Source organism: Empidonax traillii, unplaced genomic scaffold, assembly GCF_003031625.1.
Source record: "Empidonax traillii isolate 1590-97213 ecotype Southwest subspecies unplaced genomic scaffold, ASM303162v1 scaffold1804:size91916, whole genome shotgun sequence".
Classification (NCBI taxonomy): Eukaryota; Metazoa; Chordata; class Aves; order Passeriformes; family Tyrannidae; genus Empidonax; species Empidonax traillii.
The window spans coordinates 64,457-83,481 of NW_020956997.1; the positions used below are offsets into that span (position 1 = coordinate 64,457).

The 19,025-nt window shown below is 41.7% G+C and overlaps 1 protein-coding gene and 1 long non-coding RNA gene across 2 annotated transcripts in view; one reads left to right on the forward strand and one right to left on the reverse strand.

The window, feature by feature from the left end:
- Positions 1-927: 927 nt before the first annotated feature.
- The window catches only part of AQP1 (aquaporin 1 (Colton blood group)), a 20,188-nt gene continuing 2,090 nt past the window's right edge, over positions 928-19,025 (reverse strand). The window contains exons 2-4 of the mRNA XM_027908706.1: positions 4,733-4,897; positions 4,247-4,327; positions 928-2,728 (exon numbers count right to left, since the gene is read on the reverse strand). Coding sequence (XP_027764507.1) covers positions 2,549-2,728; positions 4,247-4,327; positions 4,733-4,897 — 426 coding nt within the window. The 3' untranslated portion in view covers positions 928-2,548. The remainder of the gene's footprint in view (positions 2,729-4,246; positions 4,328-4,732; positions 4,898-19,025) is intronic.
- Positions 9,025-19,025, forward strand: part of LOC114071046 — a 12,807-nt gene continuing 2,806 nt past the window's right edge. The window contains exons 1-2 of the long non-coding RNA XR_003573995.1: positions 9,025-9,239; positions 9,567-9,633. This is a non-coding gene — a long non-coding RNA (uncharacterized LOC114071046). The remainder of the gene's footprint in view (positions 9,240-9,566; positions 9,634-19,025) is intronic.

Below are 19,025 nucleotides of genomic sequence, written 5' to 3' on the forward strand. Positions count from 1 at the left end.
TAATGTCTAATTAGGGTCCCTTCCGACACAAAACTTCCAATGATTCTATGATTCTATAAAATACAGCAAAAAAATCACAACTTGTTTACTTTGATTTGGGTTGTTTCTTTGTTTGATTTTTTTTTTCACTAGTGAAACAATTATTGTACATCTTTAATATACTTTATTTATTATTTTGGTGACCATAAGCCAGAGCAGCTAATATGACATAGGCTTACTCTACCCTGAATGAGAAGCCAGTCTTGCTTGTCTTCAAAATTTTGGACTTTGAAGTGTAGAAAATTAGCCAAGATATTGCTTTTTGCAGGGCGTAGCCCAAGGAACAAGTTGTGAATCTCACATTTCTTCCATCACTGGCAGTGTTAATTTAGCTCAAGTTTGTCAAAACAAACTGTTTACTTTGGGTGGCTTCTGCAGCTGTTCTGGCTCGGATTTTGTAAGGTAAAAAAAGGTTAATTTGGAGTCAAGGAGTGCCCTGGGACAACAGGAAATAAAATTAAAAAGATATTCTGGAAAACGAGTAGAAAGTTGTGGTATCTGCTTCATTTCCAAGTATGATTTGGATGGAGTTGAATTCCAGGTGAGGGCCTGCTTTTCCTGCCACAAAACCAAGGAACACTCCTCTCCCCAAAGGGTAGCATCAAATCAAAGGAGCAGTCAAGAGCAGAAAAGCAGAAATTGCCTCAGTCTTACCACCCAAAGGATGGTACAGAAAATGAAATTGCATTGTGTTACCCAGCAAATGAAAAAATCAAGAATCATGAACAGTTCATGGGTTAGCACAACTGATTTTGTTTATTTTGAAACCACCCCAAAATCCAATCATGCTCTATGTACACAGACAATACATAAGATAGCACACCAAGTGTAGACAAGAGAGATAAAATGTATTCTGGTTTATTTTGCTGGTGATTTTCCTTTTTATTATTTTTTTTTCATTGTACATCTGCTCAGGTTGATGAGATGATCCAACCCATATGGATTCCTGTGTCAATCCTCCCTCAATTCCCATGCCTCACTGTCTCTCTAAGAGGAGACATCCCTCCCACTACCCCTGGGGTGTTTCTCTGAATGGTGGACTGTGCTGTGTTTTTTTATTTAGATTCCCCTGGGCCTCATTTCTTATGGAAAACTGTTTAGTGCAGAACAAGTATATCAGCATGTATCTGCTTTAACTATATTCTACAGTTAGTAGGTAAGACCAGCTAATGCTTTGGGTTACTCAGGAAATCATAAGTAGCACACACACAAAACCAAAACCAGAAAATAGACTTCCAAATCATTTAGAGTGTTAATTTTCTCCGCGTTTCCAGTGTCATTTATTTTGCTAAGCACTGCTGTAATTCTTTCCACTTGTCTTTATGCTCTGATTTTCTTACAAAACAGTATACTAGGCTTTCTGTATAAAACATATATATAAACATTTATATATATATATATATATAAAAACAAAGCAACGACCCCCAAAATGGACTTACACACAGGTATGTATTTGTCCCTCGTTAGAAAATATACTGTGTGTCCATCTATTTGTTGTCCCTGAATGTCCCAGCGCTGGCTATTGGAAAGGGGTCACAAAAAAAAGGGGACTTCTATTCTCCTTGTTTTGCTTTAGAACATACAGATAAATTACATAAGATGAACAAAAGTAGAGTAGTCACAGGAACAATCAGATCCTGCTCACACACTGGCACCATGTTGTTCCTGTGGCCACTGTTATTACTACTCTCCTATTTGACTTCTAGTTATTATTTCCCAGGAATTAATATATCTGTATATTGGTTTTTGTCCCATATTCTCTCCCCTCCCATCCATGAGCTGGATGCAGGGTCAGGGAGAATGAAACACTAGAAAGTCGAAAGGATCCCAGGACTCTGGAGATATTTACCCTGCTAAACTTTCCTGGCCTTCTCTCTCAGAGAAGATCAAGCATTTACAAAATTATGGTTAATTCTACATACCAAGTAATTTTTAGGGGCCTTTTATTCCAAAAGACACTTTTGGACAATGATTTGAGATAGATTTTTCCCATGCATTGCTGGTATTAGATACCAGCCTTGCATTTTTTGTATAAATGCCTTTTTTTTTCAGATGTAAGTCCCCCATTATGATGGTTCTCTGTCCTCAATATCCATTCTTTCAGCAAACAGACTGGTCATTTGAACTACTTATCATTACTGAGTGATGTGGTGGGAGAACTGCCCATGCTAAATACACCAGAAAATCTGGTGCTAGCAAGGGAGGGCTTAAATTTCAACCCAATTTATTTAGCTCACGCAAAGGTGTCTAAAAACAACTTCTTGGCCTGAAGACTCTATAACTGGAAAACCACAGATATAAAAAAAAAAAAACAAACCAAAAACATTATTAGGATTGGGGGCATAAAATGGAAAACCATATTGAGTTAAAAAAACACAAAGTACTGCTTGCTGGTTTACAAAGAGTCTATAACACTGACAAAATCTTCGGAAACCAATGTGCTGCTTTTTTTCTTTTTTCTTTTTTCTTTTTTTTTTTTTTTTTTCCCCCTCTTCCTCCTTGTCCTTCTTTATTTCGGCTTCATTTCCACACGGGAGTTCATGTCATCTCCTTCCAGGTCGTACTCTTCCACTTGGCCGCTGGTCCACACCTTCATGCGGTCGGTCAGGTCGCTGGTCCTGGGGGCCAGGATGAAGTCGTAGATCAGGGCAGCGCTTGCTCCCCCGATGATTGGGCCAACCCAGAAGATCTGAAACACAGGTCCAAGCCCCGGTTAACACATCAGGCCTTTCTGCATTTGAAGCTCCTCTGCAGCGTTCCTCATTCTCACATCGAAAATGACACCAGGAACATCGAACTGGCGCTCTGTCTCCTGAACGTTCACTTAAGCACGTGGCAAGAGACCAGGAATTTCCCACCGTGAATTTGTAAAAGACCCAGAGGTGAATGGCTGTGACTGTGTTGCCAAGTCCTGATATTTAAAATCGGGTATTTACTGCAAAAACATCTCTGCTGCTCCAGGTAGGTTTGGCAGCAAAGCACAGTCTTTAAGACTACAGGGCATTAGATTCCACTCTCCCTTTAACTTCCAGTGACGGGTGAATTTGAAAGTATGACTTAATGAGGACCTAATTAGGAGATTACTTTGCTACTAGCAGCTCTTTAGTAGTGATATTGCTGTAATTGAATTGGTCTAACAACTTAAGGCAAGTAAAATTTGGAAGGAGAGGTGATAAAAGGATTTTAGGAGACAGGTCGATTTTATTAGAAATAACTGCTGATATTGAAGGATTTGAAAGGCCAAAGAGTCACTGAGCCTAAAAACTTTAATTCAGCAATAACAGAACTCTAACAAAAATTATTACCTCTATCTCCTTCTGTCTGTACAAAGGATAACACTTTTTCTATTAAATTCTGAAAATACCAACTTCTGGCTTAGTTGCTTTACCTGAGTACTCCAATAGAAATTTTTGTGGGAAATATTTTCAAATTTCCCCAGTATCCTTCTCGTGTATTTTATTCTTTCAATTAAAATGGCCTCCATACCCACAATTTTCACAACCCATTGTAGTATCACTCAATTTCCACCAATGCCTATGACTCCCAAAATCACAAGTAGGAGAGTTGGGAAAAGCTACATTTAATAAATTCAAGAACACATGCTCATTTACAACTTTTTTATCAGCCTCCTTTATTGAGCTTTGATGAAATGAATAAATTTTTGTGAAGTTGCTCATTTTAACCACATTCCACCACACGGAATAATCTAAAATTCATAGTGTTTCCAGAGCACTTATTCTTGAAAACACATGAGCAGACACTTAACTTTAAGATGCTGAACTTTTAATTGGCTTTTAAATATTGGATGACCCATTTCAGTTTATAAACCTGCTTAATAATCTTCCTAAATTGGGTTTTACCAGATTAAGCAGCAGGACTTTATAAAGTCAGTTCAAACAATAAATACACAACACTGGATTTTGTGTAATAAGGTTTAAACAAGTAAAATGTTCAAAATAAATAAATATAAAGGGAAATAACCTAAGAAAATCTACTCTATTACTTTGAACAAAGAGACTGAATGAGCTTGAGGGTTTTCTGATTGCCCGAGGCTGGTCAGGAGCGAAGGGAGATTTTTCTCCATTAAACGAAACAGAAATAAAAACTCACTGAGCTGGTCCTGATGACACGTGTTTAAATGCTTCTGATCTTGTAGGTTATGCATATTCAGAGGCTCTTTTAAGGTAAAGAAATTCCTCCAACTTACCCAGTGATTTTCAAAGTTGTTGGCGATCAGTGCTGAGCCGAAGGATCTGGCCGGGTTAATCCCGCAGCCGGTGTAGTCGATCTGGGGAGGGGGAAAGAGAACCCAGTGTGAGGCACGTGTGGCACCTCCATTTCCCCAGCAGGGCAGGTGGCACCCTGCAGCGGGGTTTGGATGCTCACAGCAGCTTTGTTCACCCCACCCATTCTTCCTCGGAGAGAGGAGGAGGAATGTTTGCCCCAGGTTCGTCCTGTCCCACCAGGGAGACATGTCCTACACAGCAACTCCTCCCAGGGGTGCCACCTCACCACTTGCTGCCACAGCCACACAGCCCTAGAAAGGAGGGCCATGTGTGCTGCAGAAACAAGGGGAGTCTCAGAAGTGGAAGGAGAAGGAAGAAACTATCGCTGCCCCATCATCCTCCTGCCTTTACCGGCTCGTGCCGGGGTTGGGATGTTGCAGGTACAAATTGTGAGGGCTAAAACTTACAGCAAGCAGGTGCCCCAAGGCAACAGAGAGACCGATGGCCAAGGGTGCTGATCCCGAGACGTCATTCCTTCTGCGGTCTGTGGTGGCCAGGACACACAACACCAGCTGGAAGGTGGCAATGATTTCGATCCCCAGTCCTTGGCCTGCGTTGATCCCCTCTGAAAGCTGCAGGGAGACAAGAAGCAAAATGTCACTTCATATTCCTACCCGGCTTCAACCAGTGTAGCAAAGTTTTGTAGGATCTGTTTTCTCAGCAGGAAAATGTAGACCTGCACAGCCATTTCCTTCCTCAGGTGAGCTTTGCTTGATGGGGGTGTGGAAATAAAAAAAATTAAAAAAATTAAAAAAATTTAAAAAAAAAAAAAAAAAAAAAAAAAAAAAAAAAAAAAAAAAAAAAAAAAAAAAAAAAAAAAAAAAAAAAAAAAAAAAAAAGAAGAAGAAAAATAAAAAGGGAATGGAAATTAGTTTTGAATCTTGCACTGCAGTAGTCAAGTCTAGGCACAACCAAATTCCTTAGTGATTCAACATGATTGAGTGGCTGCTGAATCCAGACAAAGTAGACACACAACCACGGCACAGAATGAGAACATGATTGATCTACATGTGAGAAACAAATAAGCCAGAGATTCTCCCTCAGCACAATTTACTTTTTCAGAAGTGAACTGTGGTGCCTGAGGACATCAGCTTGTTGCTTCTGAGATTTCCACATTAATATTAAGATACCTATACTGGGAATCAATTGGCTGAAAATATTCCTCTAATTCCAGTTAAAATGACCTGAGAGATCCATGGTGTTGCTGTGGGGCTGGTAGATATAACACAAATCCTGCAGAAGACCAAAGGTGACTAAAAGACCTCTAGATACCAATATTAAGGCAGTGTACCTCTAACTTGGACAGGTAATGGATGTAATCATTGGAGAGGAGATCCATTCAGCTGCTGAAATGAAAGCTCTGTCTTTCATTTTATACTGATCTCATTTGGCTACAAAGATCTTTGGCACTTAACCCAAATGTAGATTCTTTTTGGCCTAAGCTAAGACCTAAACTAAATCTCATTCAACTTCTTTGGGACCTATAAAAGAGTATCCACAATTCAGGAATCCTCAGGAGTTGATGGGAGAAATATTTCAATTTCCTCCTGAAGCGAAGCAGATTCTCTAGAAACACTCAAACTGGCACACGTGGATATTCCAGTGGTATCATTAGTCCTTAAACCAGTAGAGCCTCTTATAAATGTAAATGCTGTATGACACACTGAAACCACAGTAATAACATAAGTGAACATCACTGAGTGGAAATGCTGTCAGTGTTTCAGGACTACTGATGGAAATTTGTGCTTAGCAAGAAACCATGGAGCTAAACCGTTTTTACAACAAACTTTGAGTTCTACTTCTAATTTCTGTATTCAGTGGTGTCTTCATTAAGTCAAGGCAAGACTGTTGCTGAGCTGAGTAACTTGGTGTAAAGCAGAAATAACTCAATTGCACGGACAGGATGGAACACGAGCTTGGACACGGGCCAGAGAAACTGAGACTGGGAGTGACTCGGAGTAGGAAGCAAACTTTGCAAAACTTCTGCTCAAAAATACTGCTGTCAGGAGTTTCCCCTTCTGTCAAAGTCTCTGCGTTGAAAATTGCTGGACCATACATGGCAAAACTATAATTACATGTTGTTGTGACCTGTTCAGAACAATAAAACTATGGGAAATGATGCCATAAATCTGGTTATGTGGTTTTATCCCCTATTTTCCCCCAGACTAATATTTCAATACCCTCAGAACTTAAAGATGTTGAACTTTTTCACTGTTCACCTTTTCTAATCACTTTTCTTGTTTCATCTCTGTGACAAAGTAGCATCATATCAAATCTCTGAGTACTGAGAAAAAAATCTGGTTTTGGTCAGCATAAATCTGAGTAGCTACATAAACACACTGAAAACAAACTGATTTTCAAGTCCTGCTAATCTGAGGCATCAATAATGTATTTTTATGTCTTGTTCTTCAATATGCAGGAGTGATATCCTCTCAGTTAAAAACAGTTTATCCACAAATAGAATGGAATTCTGGTTGAAATGGTAGATATTTTGGTTCCTTCAGCATCCATACAGCAGAAACTGAAATCAGTTAATGAAACCTTCAGCATTAATAGGACTTAGATGTGAGATGTATCAGTCTGACACAAATATATACATGAGACAGCATTGAAAATTAAATGATCCAGAAATTCATTCTTAATTCCTGATATATGTCTTAATTAATATTCTATTATTTAAGTCATCCCCTGTTAGAAATAAACACTGTTTTTCACTGCAGAGACAGTGGGATTTGTAGATCTCAATAAATTAGGCTTCAAATGTGTTTTCTTGATATCGAAAGTAATTTAGGAATCTGGATTGCAAACTCTCTGGAAAATCCTACTCACATTACTTAAATCCAGGTGACTTAGCAAATAAGTGACTGATGTACACACACCCAAAAGCAGAGAAGAAACTAAATTCTTTTCTATCATGGTGCACATTTTAAACCCCAGAGAATCCATATTCTGGAGGTGTGATGCATCAATGGCAGCATTTGACAAGTCCTGACATTTTAAGAGATGAAACACTGACCAGCCATTAGACAAAAGACAACAAGAACAAAAAAACTGTGCTTTAAAAAAAAAACGTGTTTTAAAAAAACCTGTGATAACCCTTATCTTCGAGAGGTGGAAATCATTTTCTTCCTTTCCCTGCAGCGCAAACACATCCTCCAGCTGACGTGACTTGAGGTCATTCTCCCTGCTAATCAACACTTATTGATGGGCCTTGTGGAATCAAAGAAAACCTGGAAATGTCATAGGAAAGCCCTTGCTTTCCTCCAGCGTGTGATTTTACAAAGCCTGCCAGGAACGTAAGATCCCAGAGCGAGGGCTCTGGGACCTGTTCCAAAGTGAGGCCAACCCAGGCAAGCCTTGGAATTCTGCTTTGCTGTGGTATCATAACAAGGAGAGTAGGAAGGTGCATTTCCTTGCATCAGGGTAAAATGTACATATATATGTGTATGTTTATGTTTATATCATGTTTGTTCAGAGGATTTGCAAGTGTTACCCAGCTAAGAGTGCAACACGAGACACTGTGCACCTTTTGAATCTGCTGGTTTACAGCTCTTGACAGAACCAGGTGAGCACAACCAGCGTGGCTTTGTTGTTCTTTCGTTGTATTTTCCATTTGTTATTCTGTTTTTGGGTGGGGTTGTTTTTGTGTGATGTTTTTGTGTGTGTGTGTGTGTGTGTTTTGGTTTTTTTTTAAGGAAAGCTTGGATTTTTGTAGGATACCTGCCTCCAGAAGCTTCAGGGGTGTCTAAAGCTTAATCCAAATCGAATAGGAAGAAGTACTGTACATTAAATCTGACTAAAAATCAACAACTGGTCTTAATATCTGGCAGTCTACTACAGGGAACATCAAGAATATGAGGTGACCATATCTCTGGTGCTTAAATAGATAAAATAATGCCTCAGAACATAAGAAACAGCCACCTTTACTGCAGTGTTGGGGTGAAGGAGGCCTTTTCCAGTGACTGTACCCACACTGCAATGGTTTTCTTCCCTTCATTGGTCACGAGGTCTGTGGGCTAACCCTGCGTTTGCCTTTGATGAATCTGGTGGAAAGTCTCTGACATCTTCTCCTCTCAGCCCAAAAATGGTCATTAAAGTCACAGAAAAAAATGTCAGAGGACAAGGAACAGCTTCAGCGACTCCCTGAGCTTTTCATACTTCAGACTTGGGAGACTTGAGTAGATTCAGGGCTTGAAGGAACCAAACACACTTTAAGGGATGAAAATGAAACACACAGGCCAACATTCATCTCCAACACAGTTTCCCACACCACAAGATTCTGTACAGACTTCTTCTCCTTTTTTTGTTCACATGAATAATTCCACTATACTTCATTTTTAGGGCACTATTTTGACAGAAGAGGGACCAGAAACACACATGAGAAATGGGTTACATCACTGGCAAGAGCTGAGAATTAAATGTAGATACATTCATCTGATCAGCTGAATCAGTCTTGACTGCATTAACTTGCACTGAGTAATTCTTGGCTGTCAAAGCACCCAGACGACAAGCAGAAACCTCCATGTAGACACCCCAAAGGAGGTGTATCCTCTGAGCAGAATTCCACCATTTCCAACCATAATGATTCTATGCTTAATATTTTTACCCTGGTTCCCTGTGAATCTGAGAAATCGGGTTTGAATTCACTGCTTACCCTGCTTTGAGCAAGAGGTTGGACCAGACACCTCCTGAGGTCCCTTCCAAGCTAAATTATCACATAAGAGACCTTGGTTCTTTGGAAAGGTTCTTCCTGGGGGAAGGTTTGGGGCTGGACTGCCTCAGTGCTGCTCTGGCTCAGCTGAGTTAATGATTTCTGGAAGCAGCTGGTGACAGAAGCAAATGGAGGAACCCCAAGTGGGGGATCAGCCCCAGTGAGGGCTCTGAACAGACCTGCTGGTGATACAACACACACCGGTCAGTGACTCAAGAGACATGAGCTGTAATCAAACAAGGGCTGTTAAACTGAGGGAAATATTAGTGAAAAACTCATTATCTAGTCATGACCATGGGAGTATCCAGCTGAGAGGAACACCTGCTTTTTGTCTTAGGAAACAGGGAGAGGCCACGTTGCTTCCAGCTCTCCACATCAGGCGGGAGGCAGGAACTGTGGAATTTGTTCCTCAGAAGCGTCCTTGGCTGCCATGTTTGGCTGACTGACTTCCACAGCAATAATTTGGGCAAATTAATGGCATGTTTTCTTTCCTTTTGATTTTTTTTGTTTCGGTTTGGTTTTTTTTTTAGGACAGGATATTTGCCCGTTGTCCGCCTTCAGAAGAGAAACGGGGACAGGAAATTAAACTGGCCCAAGGTAAACCCCACTGTGTACTTCTCCAGTGCCTTCATATTTTTCTCATTATGAGCAAAAGTATATCAAGTCCAAACCTGTTTTCCTTTACATGGATAAGACAGTTTGTTATGCAAGGTGGTTCCATCCCGTGGTGCTGTGCTCCACCTCGTCCAACAAGCCCAGGACTGGAGCTTCAAGGGTCCAGCTTACTTTCATATAACTGGGATTAGTTTCTCATTGTTCCTGAAATATCATAGGCCTCTGGAATTGGAGAGGTCTATTTTTTAGCAAGGGAATGTCAGCTTTCCCCATTCTTATGAAACACCACTGGCTTGTGTTCTTCAGACGGAGAAAATGTAAGGCAAAACAATTTAGTGAGGCATATCACTACTGGTTGGGACTTTTTTCTTTGCATATCTCAGCCATCCTCACTAAATTATTACCTTACCTCTGCCACAGCAGATAATTTTTTCTTAAAAGCTAATCTTTAGCATTTCATTCAAAACAAAATTTTGCAATCTTACTGCATTTTATCCCTGCAGCTTAAACTATCCCTTCTTTGATTCTCCCTCTTTTTCTTAATAAGTGAAACTCTTCACACTAGTTTAAAGGGTTCATTCTCCCTTCTTCCTCCCCTTGCTTGAAATATTAATTATGCTGCTTTATACCAGCTATCAGTGTTTAGCTGGGCAAAGTTCTTCAATGCAATGTTCTTCAAATGTAATCTCAGAAATTCATGTCCCTACTTCCCTGCAAACCATCTCCCTCTGCCTCACCATTTTTTCAGACTTTTCTCACTCTTTCAGCACCAACTCCGTCATGAAAAGAACTTGATAGCTTCCACCTTGATAAGATACCTTTCTTCTGCTGGAAATCTGTCCCAGACCTCCATAGCTATAACTCTTCCTTTAACTGATAGTCAAAATTTATTCAGAGATTTTATCCCTGGCTATTTAACTGCAGTTATTCACTTCAGCAGCATCCCTGTGAAATGAATGTTTCTATACCCATTATCTGAGTGTTGGGGATTCAGAGAGCACAAAAGTCTCATTTCTTTAGGAAGTAAAGACAGGCAAAGATCTAAAGAGTTTCACTTAAAATTATATGACAGGAGCACTCAGAAGCTGCTTATGAATTAGCTTTGGATTGTGTCCTAGGTCAACAATAGAAACGTTCAGCAGAACCTGGGGACAAAACATATCGTCCTCTGCTAGATTATCCTTCCTATAAATACAGCCTTAAGAGCTCTAAAGGGGACTCATTCAATTCCCAAAGCAGAAATCATATTTTCCGTTCTTTGGACAGCAGACACCCTCCAGGAACAGGATTAACCTCCCTCCTCCCACCCTCTCTGAAGGCCAAGGAGAAACCAGCCAGGGCTTTGTGTCACAGCAGCCTGGTGAAGAGAAGAGAGATGGTTTAATTTATATTAAACCAGAGCACATAAAGTTTTTATGTCAGATCAGTGACAGGCAGTAAAAGTCAGCCACTCTATAGGGCTTGCTGGTTGGAGACAGACCATTTGTCTTACTTGTACTTTCCCTTTTTGATGTGCCTCTGGGAAAGTTGTTTCTGGGGAAACAATTTTTTTTTTTGTTGCTGTTGAATCTTGCTGCTGAGAAATAAACAACTTCTGTTCAGAGGATGAGGAACTGTGAGGTTTTGTATTTTTCTCTCTTTACCCAGCAAACCACAAGCAAGTAGTTAATTTTCAGTAACACATGAAGCATTCATTTATATCACAGAGCTGTTTGTGATCTCCTGTATTACCAGCCCAAAAGGAGACAGTCCTTCAATGGACAATTTTTGGGAATATCTGAATTGTAAGCCTAATAGGATCTTCTTTTCTATGTTGTTACTGGAATACCCAGCTGGATTTGCACAAACCTCACAATATGGTTCTTGGCAGTGGCACCAAAGTGATATTTTATATTTCTAGACAAACACTCCAGCACAACTGCGAAGTTTTCAAACTTTCCAAGTCTGAGGTCGTTCATACAGTCAGTCCTGTGCAGCCTTGGCATTTCCAAGGAGCTAAAAAGCAGCTCTGAATACGTGCAATGGATTTCAGGAATTGGGGGAACAATTCCAGCCCCTTCATTTCTCCACCTTGTTCATCAAGCAAGAAGTCATAACAAAGGAAGGAAAAGGGGCCAAACCCGACCTTGCTCATTCCTCAGTCCAAACACAGTCAGCACTGCCTTCAGAAGTTGTGTATGTGTGTAAGGAAACATGTGCCACAGTTCTGCTCTGAAAGCATCCATTGACTTCCCTTGGCACAGAATTAATGCCAAGAGCCTGGAAAAGTTTAGGTTTCTGTGATACCTCTCAGTGGTTCCTCGAGAGGGAATGCACAAGGGGCTCATCCAGGGAAGCACACCGAGCATTTCTTTACTCCTTTCTAGTCTACACATGCCAAAAGAGAAACTCATGGCAGGGATTTCAGACCAAATTTTTGCCCTCCTGCTGTTTATAGTTTCCTCCAGGATGCCTATCAGGCCCTGTATATTTGATTTAACAGGCTGATGTTTTGCCTTAGCCTCAGATCTCATCAGTGGAGCTGCAGCAGCTGAACACCTGCACCAGCTTTGGCTCTGGGTGCCAGGAAGAGCAGTACTTCCCCATCAGGTTACACATTAATAAACACGCAGGGACTGCCTGCTGCTCCCAGCCAGGCCAGGAAAACCTCCAGGAGACACTCAAATGTTCTGTGACATCTGCACAGTTATTATTCTGGAGGTACTGATGGGCACAGCCACAAACCATGAGGTCTCGCTGTGATCAGCAGACAGGGAAAAGCTGACTCTGATCACTTGTAATAAAGAGACAACACCTAAAGGCAGGGAAACTCAGAAATTTAAAAACACAGATACATAACACACAGATTGTTTATTATGTATGAATTTGAGCACAAGCACAATAGCTTGGATTGGTTTCCCCAACTCCGGAATAGGGATTTTTCTAAGAATGAAAATTTCTTTGGCATTTTCAATTGTGGAGGCTGGTAAAGACCTCTCAGTTATTGAATCCTCTCGATAAAGCTGCAGAATGGACAAATAAGCAAAAATGTACCATTGCTCTAAAGAAAACAGGCAATTTCCTCTCGAGACAAACAGGAAATTTTTCAAGGGCTATTTTTTCTTCCTTTAGTACTTGTGATGTGGTTTGGTATCCTTGTTTTAAAAATGCTTCTTTCAAAAAATACCTGTACAGCCCAGATAGTGATATTATTTAGGATTCTCTGATTAAAGACACATTATTCTCCACTGCCTGAAGGTTCACATTATCTGCTGAAGACCATGAGCTCTGCTACAAAGATTTCTATTTTTTAATTACCATTGGACCAATTTATCCAGAATTGATCCATAATATCCATTCTCATGTTTACTCTGGAAATTTCCATTTGTTCCCAGGCTGTGGTTCCTGCTATGTCAGATCCTTAGACACCCACTAACAGAGATTTTTAAAAAAAATTATTTCTAATTAAAATAAAAAAAATTAAATTAGGGTTAGAGATAGATTTCTATCACTCTGGTGTGTGAACACATATACAGACAGAATATCCCATATATATGGCACAACACATAGAACACTATGGAAGGGAAAAACCATTTTAACTTTTTGGTCACCAGTCAGGAAGGGTGGTGGCAAAATGAATTTCCTTATATTTCATACTTAATCCTACTTAGTTTGACAGCTGGTCAAACACAGAAAGAAACCATCCTCCTAAAATCCCAACGTGACTCCATTTGAATTACAATATTAATTAATCTACCAAATTAATAAGGGGTTTGGGTCTATGGCAACTCAATTATTTGCAACCGTCTGTTCACCCCTTTAATAAATTTCTATCATTTCTAAGTAGAAATAAATAAAAGGCATTTTAATCTGAGTCTTGGAGAGCATTTTTCAAACAGTGGGCCAGATGTCCTTGAGTCCTCTGGATGCGGATCATGATACAAAACCCACTTTGAACCCCTCTATTCTAACACCAAAAGGCCACTGGATGATCACTCAGGCCTTGCCTTGTGTCAGAAATGGCTCTGCTGCTGCATCCCTGCGTGTCCTCTGCCAAAATCTGGGGATAGGGCTGTGTTATTACAGAAACACTGAGCAAATCTTGGAAATGGAAATGAGATAATAACCTCCCTGAGATCTGAGATAAGGATTAGAGCTATAATCCCCCGTTAGCCTCAAATGCTCCGGAGAACGGGTGATAACCATCAGGTTTGTGTCCCAGACTAGATGTTTCTGCTGTCACTGTGAGAACTCATTAGAAAGAGGCCAAGACCGTGGACAGTTTTGAGCAGGTGCCTTTCCTGTGTCCCACCTGCCCGGCCTGGGGCGATCCAATACAATGCTGGCAGGCCATAAAAGGCCTCTGCTGCAAAAAAAACCCCTGACATTGAACAATGAGCCATTGTTGTGACAGCTCTTGGTTAAGAAATAAAAATCCCAGATTAATCTCATGTGCCGGAACCGTTTTGCTCGCTCCAAAAAACGCGGCGGCAGCTTCTTGTCAAAGCCCGAGCGCTCGAGCGCTCAGACCTCCCAGCAGAGACCAGGCTGGCAGGAGAAGCCCATGCTGGATCAAGAACAGGGAGGGCAGAGGGCACAGACAGGGAGAACGAAGCTCCTCGCTGCACTGGAGGCTGGAGAAAGTCGCAGCATGTAATCTAAATTTAAAAAAAAAAAAAAAAAAAAAAAGGCATCCAAGGATTTTTTAACGAGCGCTAAAGGTCAGCAACTCGGCCGCATGTCCCGTCCATCCAGCGGCACCTCTGGAGCTGCAATTTTCCACACTGACTCAGAGGAAAAGCAGCATCACTTACTCAGTTGTCCACTCACGCTGTCAAGCCCTCAGTTTATTTTGGAAGTTCTTCCAACTCGAGCCGGCTTTGTTTAATTTGAGGTTGAAGGAGAACAGACTCGCAGGGCGCGGGCAAGAGGAGAGGGGGAGATCACAAGGCAAACACTGAGTCATCAAGGGCAAACCATGCAAGTCCTGCTCCCCGTGGTCAGAGGCCACCAGTGCCACACTGGGTTGGACCAGCTGTTGGGAGTCCCATCTGAGATCCCCTCCCTGAGACAACTTTCTAAAGGATGGGAAAGATTCAGCGAGAAATATCAGGGTAAGAACTTCAGTGCTGACCCAGGAATGTCTTTAAAAGGTGCTGCAGGTGCATTAAAAGGTGCAGCAGCTCTCAGCTGTGAGGAAGGGAATTCCCACTGCAGGGTCAATTTAATGTTTGCACTTGAAGTCTCTGTGCCTTGAACATTTTTTGGGCAGAAAAACCACCTGTGCTGATGTCCTAGAGGTAAAAACACATGCAGGAGATAAGGATCCTGTGCCCTACCCTATGTTCCAGTCTCCTGGAGACAAGAGATTGTTCGTAGCAGAGTAAGGCTGGAGCTGGGGAACACACAAACAACAGAGAAAACACATCTCCAGCATAAGGATTCTAAGTTGCTCTGCTGGTTCTGGATCACAATGCAGTTTACTGGGATTAGTCATGGAAAAGAGGACTCATTCCCACGCCTGAAAGTGTTCAAGGCCCGGTTGGATGGGGCTTGGAGCAACCTGGTCTAGTGGAAAGTGTCCCTGCCCAAGGGACAACGCTGGAATGAGATGGGCTTTAAGGTTCCTTCCAACCCAAACCATTCCATGATTCTGTGATTGTGTGGTGTGACTTTGGTGAGGGTGGAAGGCATCTCAAAGCAGCAGATACTGTGCTGGTATGAAGAGTCAAAGACAGCAAAGGTTTCCTTTCTCCCTGACTGTTTATCACCAAAGGATATTTCACCTTATGGGCACAAATCCTTCTGCCACAGCTGATCCAGGTTTGGGGACACACCTCTCAGCTGTAGTGGCAGAGACACAGCCAGTCACTCTGGAAATCCTAAGGCTATTCCAGCAAGAAGTGACTTTCCATGCCCTAGGAATAGCATCTATATGACTATTCACTTGTCTCAAGAAAATGCACCAAACCTCCAAATCCACTGACCACAGACCTCTCCTGGCTTTTGCAGAAAGAACTTCAGTTACACAAACAACATTTATTAGTCCACTGAGTGTTTTCTAAACCCAAGTCCTTCTATTTGTTATTCTTGGTTGTTTTTCTTTCCTCTTTATCTACCCGAGCAATGCTACCTTCAGGTCTGTTTTTCTTGCCTACATTTTTCGATCCACTTCGAACTTTTAAAACAATATCTTTCATCATAAACTTTGAAGGCATAGTTTTCAAATAGTTTCCAAATTATAGCCCTCAGAGTTAGGGGGCACATTTCCTGGCACTCCAATCTTTGTGCCAAAACAGAGAAAACATGAAATTGTGAAGCGGTGCCTGCGTTTCTTACAATCTCTGATTAACTGAATGCATCAAATTAACCTGAGCAAAAGAAGTTTCCTCAGAATGTTTTTAAAATCTTGATAAAAGCTCTCCAGATAATCATTGCTGAACAGCAAATATTGTGTTACCTTAAAGCACAGGAGGCTGCTCTCCCCCGTCCTTCCTGCTTGAGCTCTCTGTTGGTCATTAACTGCTCGTGCTGAATAGTTTCTTCCATTATCCAAACTACAGATCTGTCCTCACTAGACAATAGCCAGCTCTGCTGGCAGATGAGTGCATTTGGGATTAGGTATTGTCTATTCTTGCACTTTTACTTAATGGAAACTTGTAACGTGTAGTAAATCAACTTCCAAAGAAAGATACAATATGATGCGAGGAAAAATATCTAATTTTTTTTTTTTAGGAGAGTGAGCACACCGCATACTCCTCCTTCAGCTTTTCCAATTCTCAAAGTTTTTACTTTGGCACCCACTCCACTACTAGAATATGTTGGAAGTTAAGTGTTTTAAAAGGATTCAGTAATCTAAATACCCCCCTGAACATTGTCCAAAATGTCTTGCTCGGAACCAGCCAAAGTAACTAAAAATATTTCCTTGGACTCCATTAAAGTTTGGATCAAACTCTTAATGTGTGACTGCTTTGCTTGTCTTAGTGTAAAGCAGATCTTAATATGGAACATGTTAAAGGAACCTCCTGCATTTTCATTCTCCCTTCTTTCTCTTCAGCCTTGCACCTTCTGTGGCTGGGTTTTGTGCTTCATTCGCTTGTGTTTCCCTTGTTCTCTTGGGGCAATGAGAAAGACACAAATTTATGCCACTTAATTTTGGATACTGAGCAGAGGCTCCCAAGCCTGGAGCCTTGTCATGCCAAGGAAGAGCTGGGTGTCTCTGGAGGGCAACTCGATGGATCTAAAGGCTGAGGCCCCTCTCTTTGTCTCTTCTTCTCTGTGAACTAGAGAGGAGCCTATGGAGATGGATTCTCAGCTTGGTCCCTCAGTGCAGGACCTACAGCTGGGCAGGATAAATCTAAGCTCAGGCATGCAACCCCACCCAGTATTCACTGGGAACACTGGATGGACACTCACTCCATTAAACTGCTTCCACCTCATTTTTCCTGTTAAAAAACAAACAAACAAAACAAAACAAAACAAAATAAAACAAAACCAAACAAACAAACAACAACAACAAAAAAAACCAGCTCCCCAAGAGCCTGGCAGGGTCAGGACAGAGCACAAAGTCCCACACATCCAAGCCCTCTTCCAAACCTTATCAAACAAGCATCTCAGTAGTGAATCCACACCTCATTTTCCACAAGAAGGGCAGGAAGACAAAGCAGCTGGCAGGGATGCCAGCTCTGTCCCTCCCCTCCTTGTCCTCAGGTTAAAAAGCATAACATTAAAGCAACTCTCCGTGGTTCCTCCTTGTCCTCTGTTTGCTGAGGGAGGCACCGTGCTCCTGGTGCTGGGCTGTGGTTTCAGGATGTGCCCTTGGTTGAAACCAGTTCTTCCCAAGCATAGCTCAGACTCAACTCCCCTCTCAGTTCTCCCCTCCTCAGGCACTCCAAGCTTGTCACTGGGAAATGAATGGATTTGCTTTCCCTTCCTCTCTAGTTCTTTCCTGCAAGGGAGAAGAACAGCTGCTGCCCTCCCCATCCCCAGGGAGGTCTCCCCACTGCTCCTCCGGCCAGAACATTTATAACTGGATGTGGAAGAGAAAAAAAAATATCTGAGTATATGACAGTGACAAACACTGAGACTAGGGATTTTAAGAACTATATTATCCATTCATTGCACAGACACTGTGGCCAAATTTGCAATATTTACATGATGGAGACATGAAACTGTCTGGTTTTGCCTTTGTAGCTCGGGGAATTATGGGCTGAGGAGCAAGAAGACCTTTACCCAGCTTTACAAATGGCCAGTTTTGGGGGCTTTTGGTTAGAGGAAGGAACCAGTCCTCAGGATTTTATGGAAGCAAAAGGGAAAGACCAAGCTTAAGTGCTACCGAAACCAGACCTCCCGTGTTTAATGGCACTTGGACCTCTCGAGGAAACCACTTGGGTGGATCCCCTGTCCCGTGTGGTTGAGCTGCTCCCTCTGCCAGTGGTTTCAGAGGAAAAGATCATGTATCACACACATAGACAGAGCCTTCTGGAGTCAATAAAGTTAGCTGCTTTTCTTCCCCAAAGTGTTTTGCATTAAACCCATCAGAATTTCCAAGACGGTGGCAGGATGGAGTAGCTGCAGGCACCAGGCTCGAGGGAGAAAGGCAGTAACACCAGTGTGGGTGACACTGAGCTGCTCAGGAGTCACCTTAGCATCAGATTTTATTATGTTTTCTGGCTCGTCTTCTGAATTAGCTGTAATGCCACAGCGTGCAAAACCTATTAATATTTTTGCCTAGATTATTTCAGAAAAGGTACCCTATCTGCAGCTTTATGTCCCAAATATCCCTTCAGTTTGGTAGATCTTTCAAATTAGCTCAAGTTAAAAATATTCTGCCAGAGAGGGACTACAGAAAATATGTGAAATAGTTGTTTTGAAGAGATCAGGTGAAATAAGTGACTAGAAGGCAATTTCCATTTATAGTACTGTGTGTACTGCAGTGGCTGCAGCACTGCCTCTGACAGTGGGATGATTTCAAGTTTAAAAGTGTATTTAGCCTTTTTTTCTCCTATTATGGGACAACAACAACAGCAAAATGACAACACTTTGAGGAGGAGGAGTTGTGGCCAGGCAGTTTTTAGGCAGCATGATGTGAGCATCTGGTTGGGAGGGGGATGAAACCTGCACCTCTGTTACCTGCAGCTGCCTCACATCTTTACTCCTGAAAATTCGGGATTTGTCCCATCAATGCACAGAAATACAGGGAAAGGGCAGCTGGGATTGTGTCAGGCAGGATCTGAGCACTCTGCCTAATGCAACAGGTAAGGCTCACACCTTTGGGGACAGGGTTTCTCTTGCTGCACACCTCTCTCTGCTCCCACAGGTTTTCCTTGCAGTCATCATCAGGTTACACAAACCATTAATTAGGTATTGAAAACGAACCACATTCACAGAAGCCA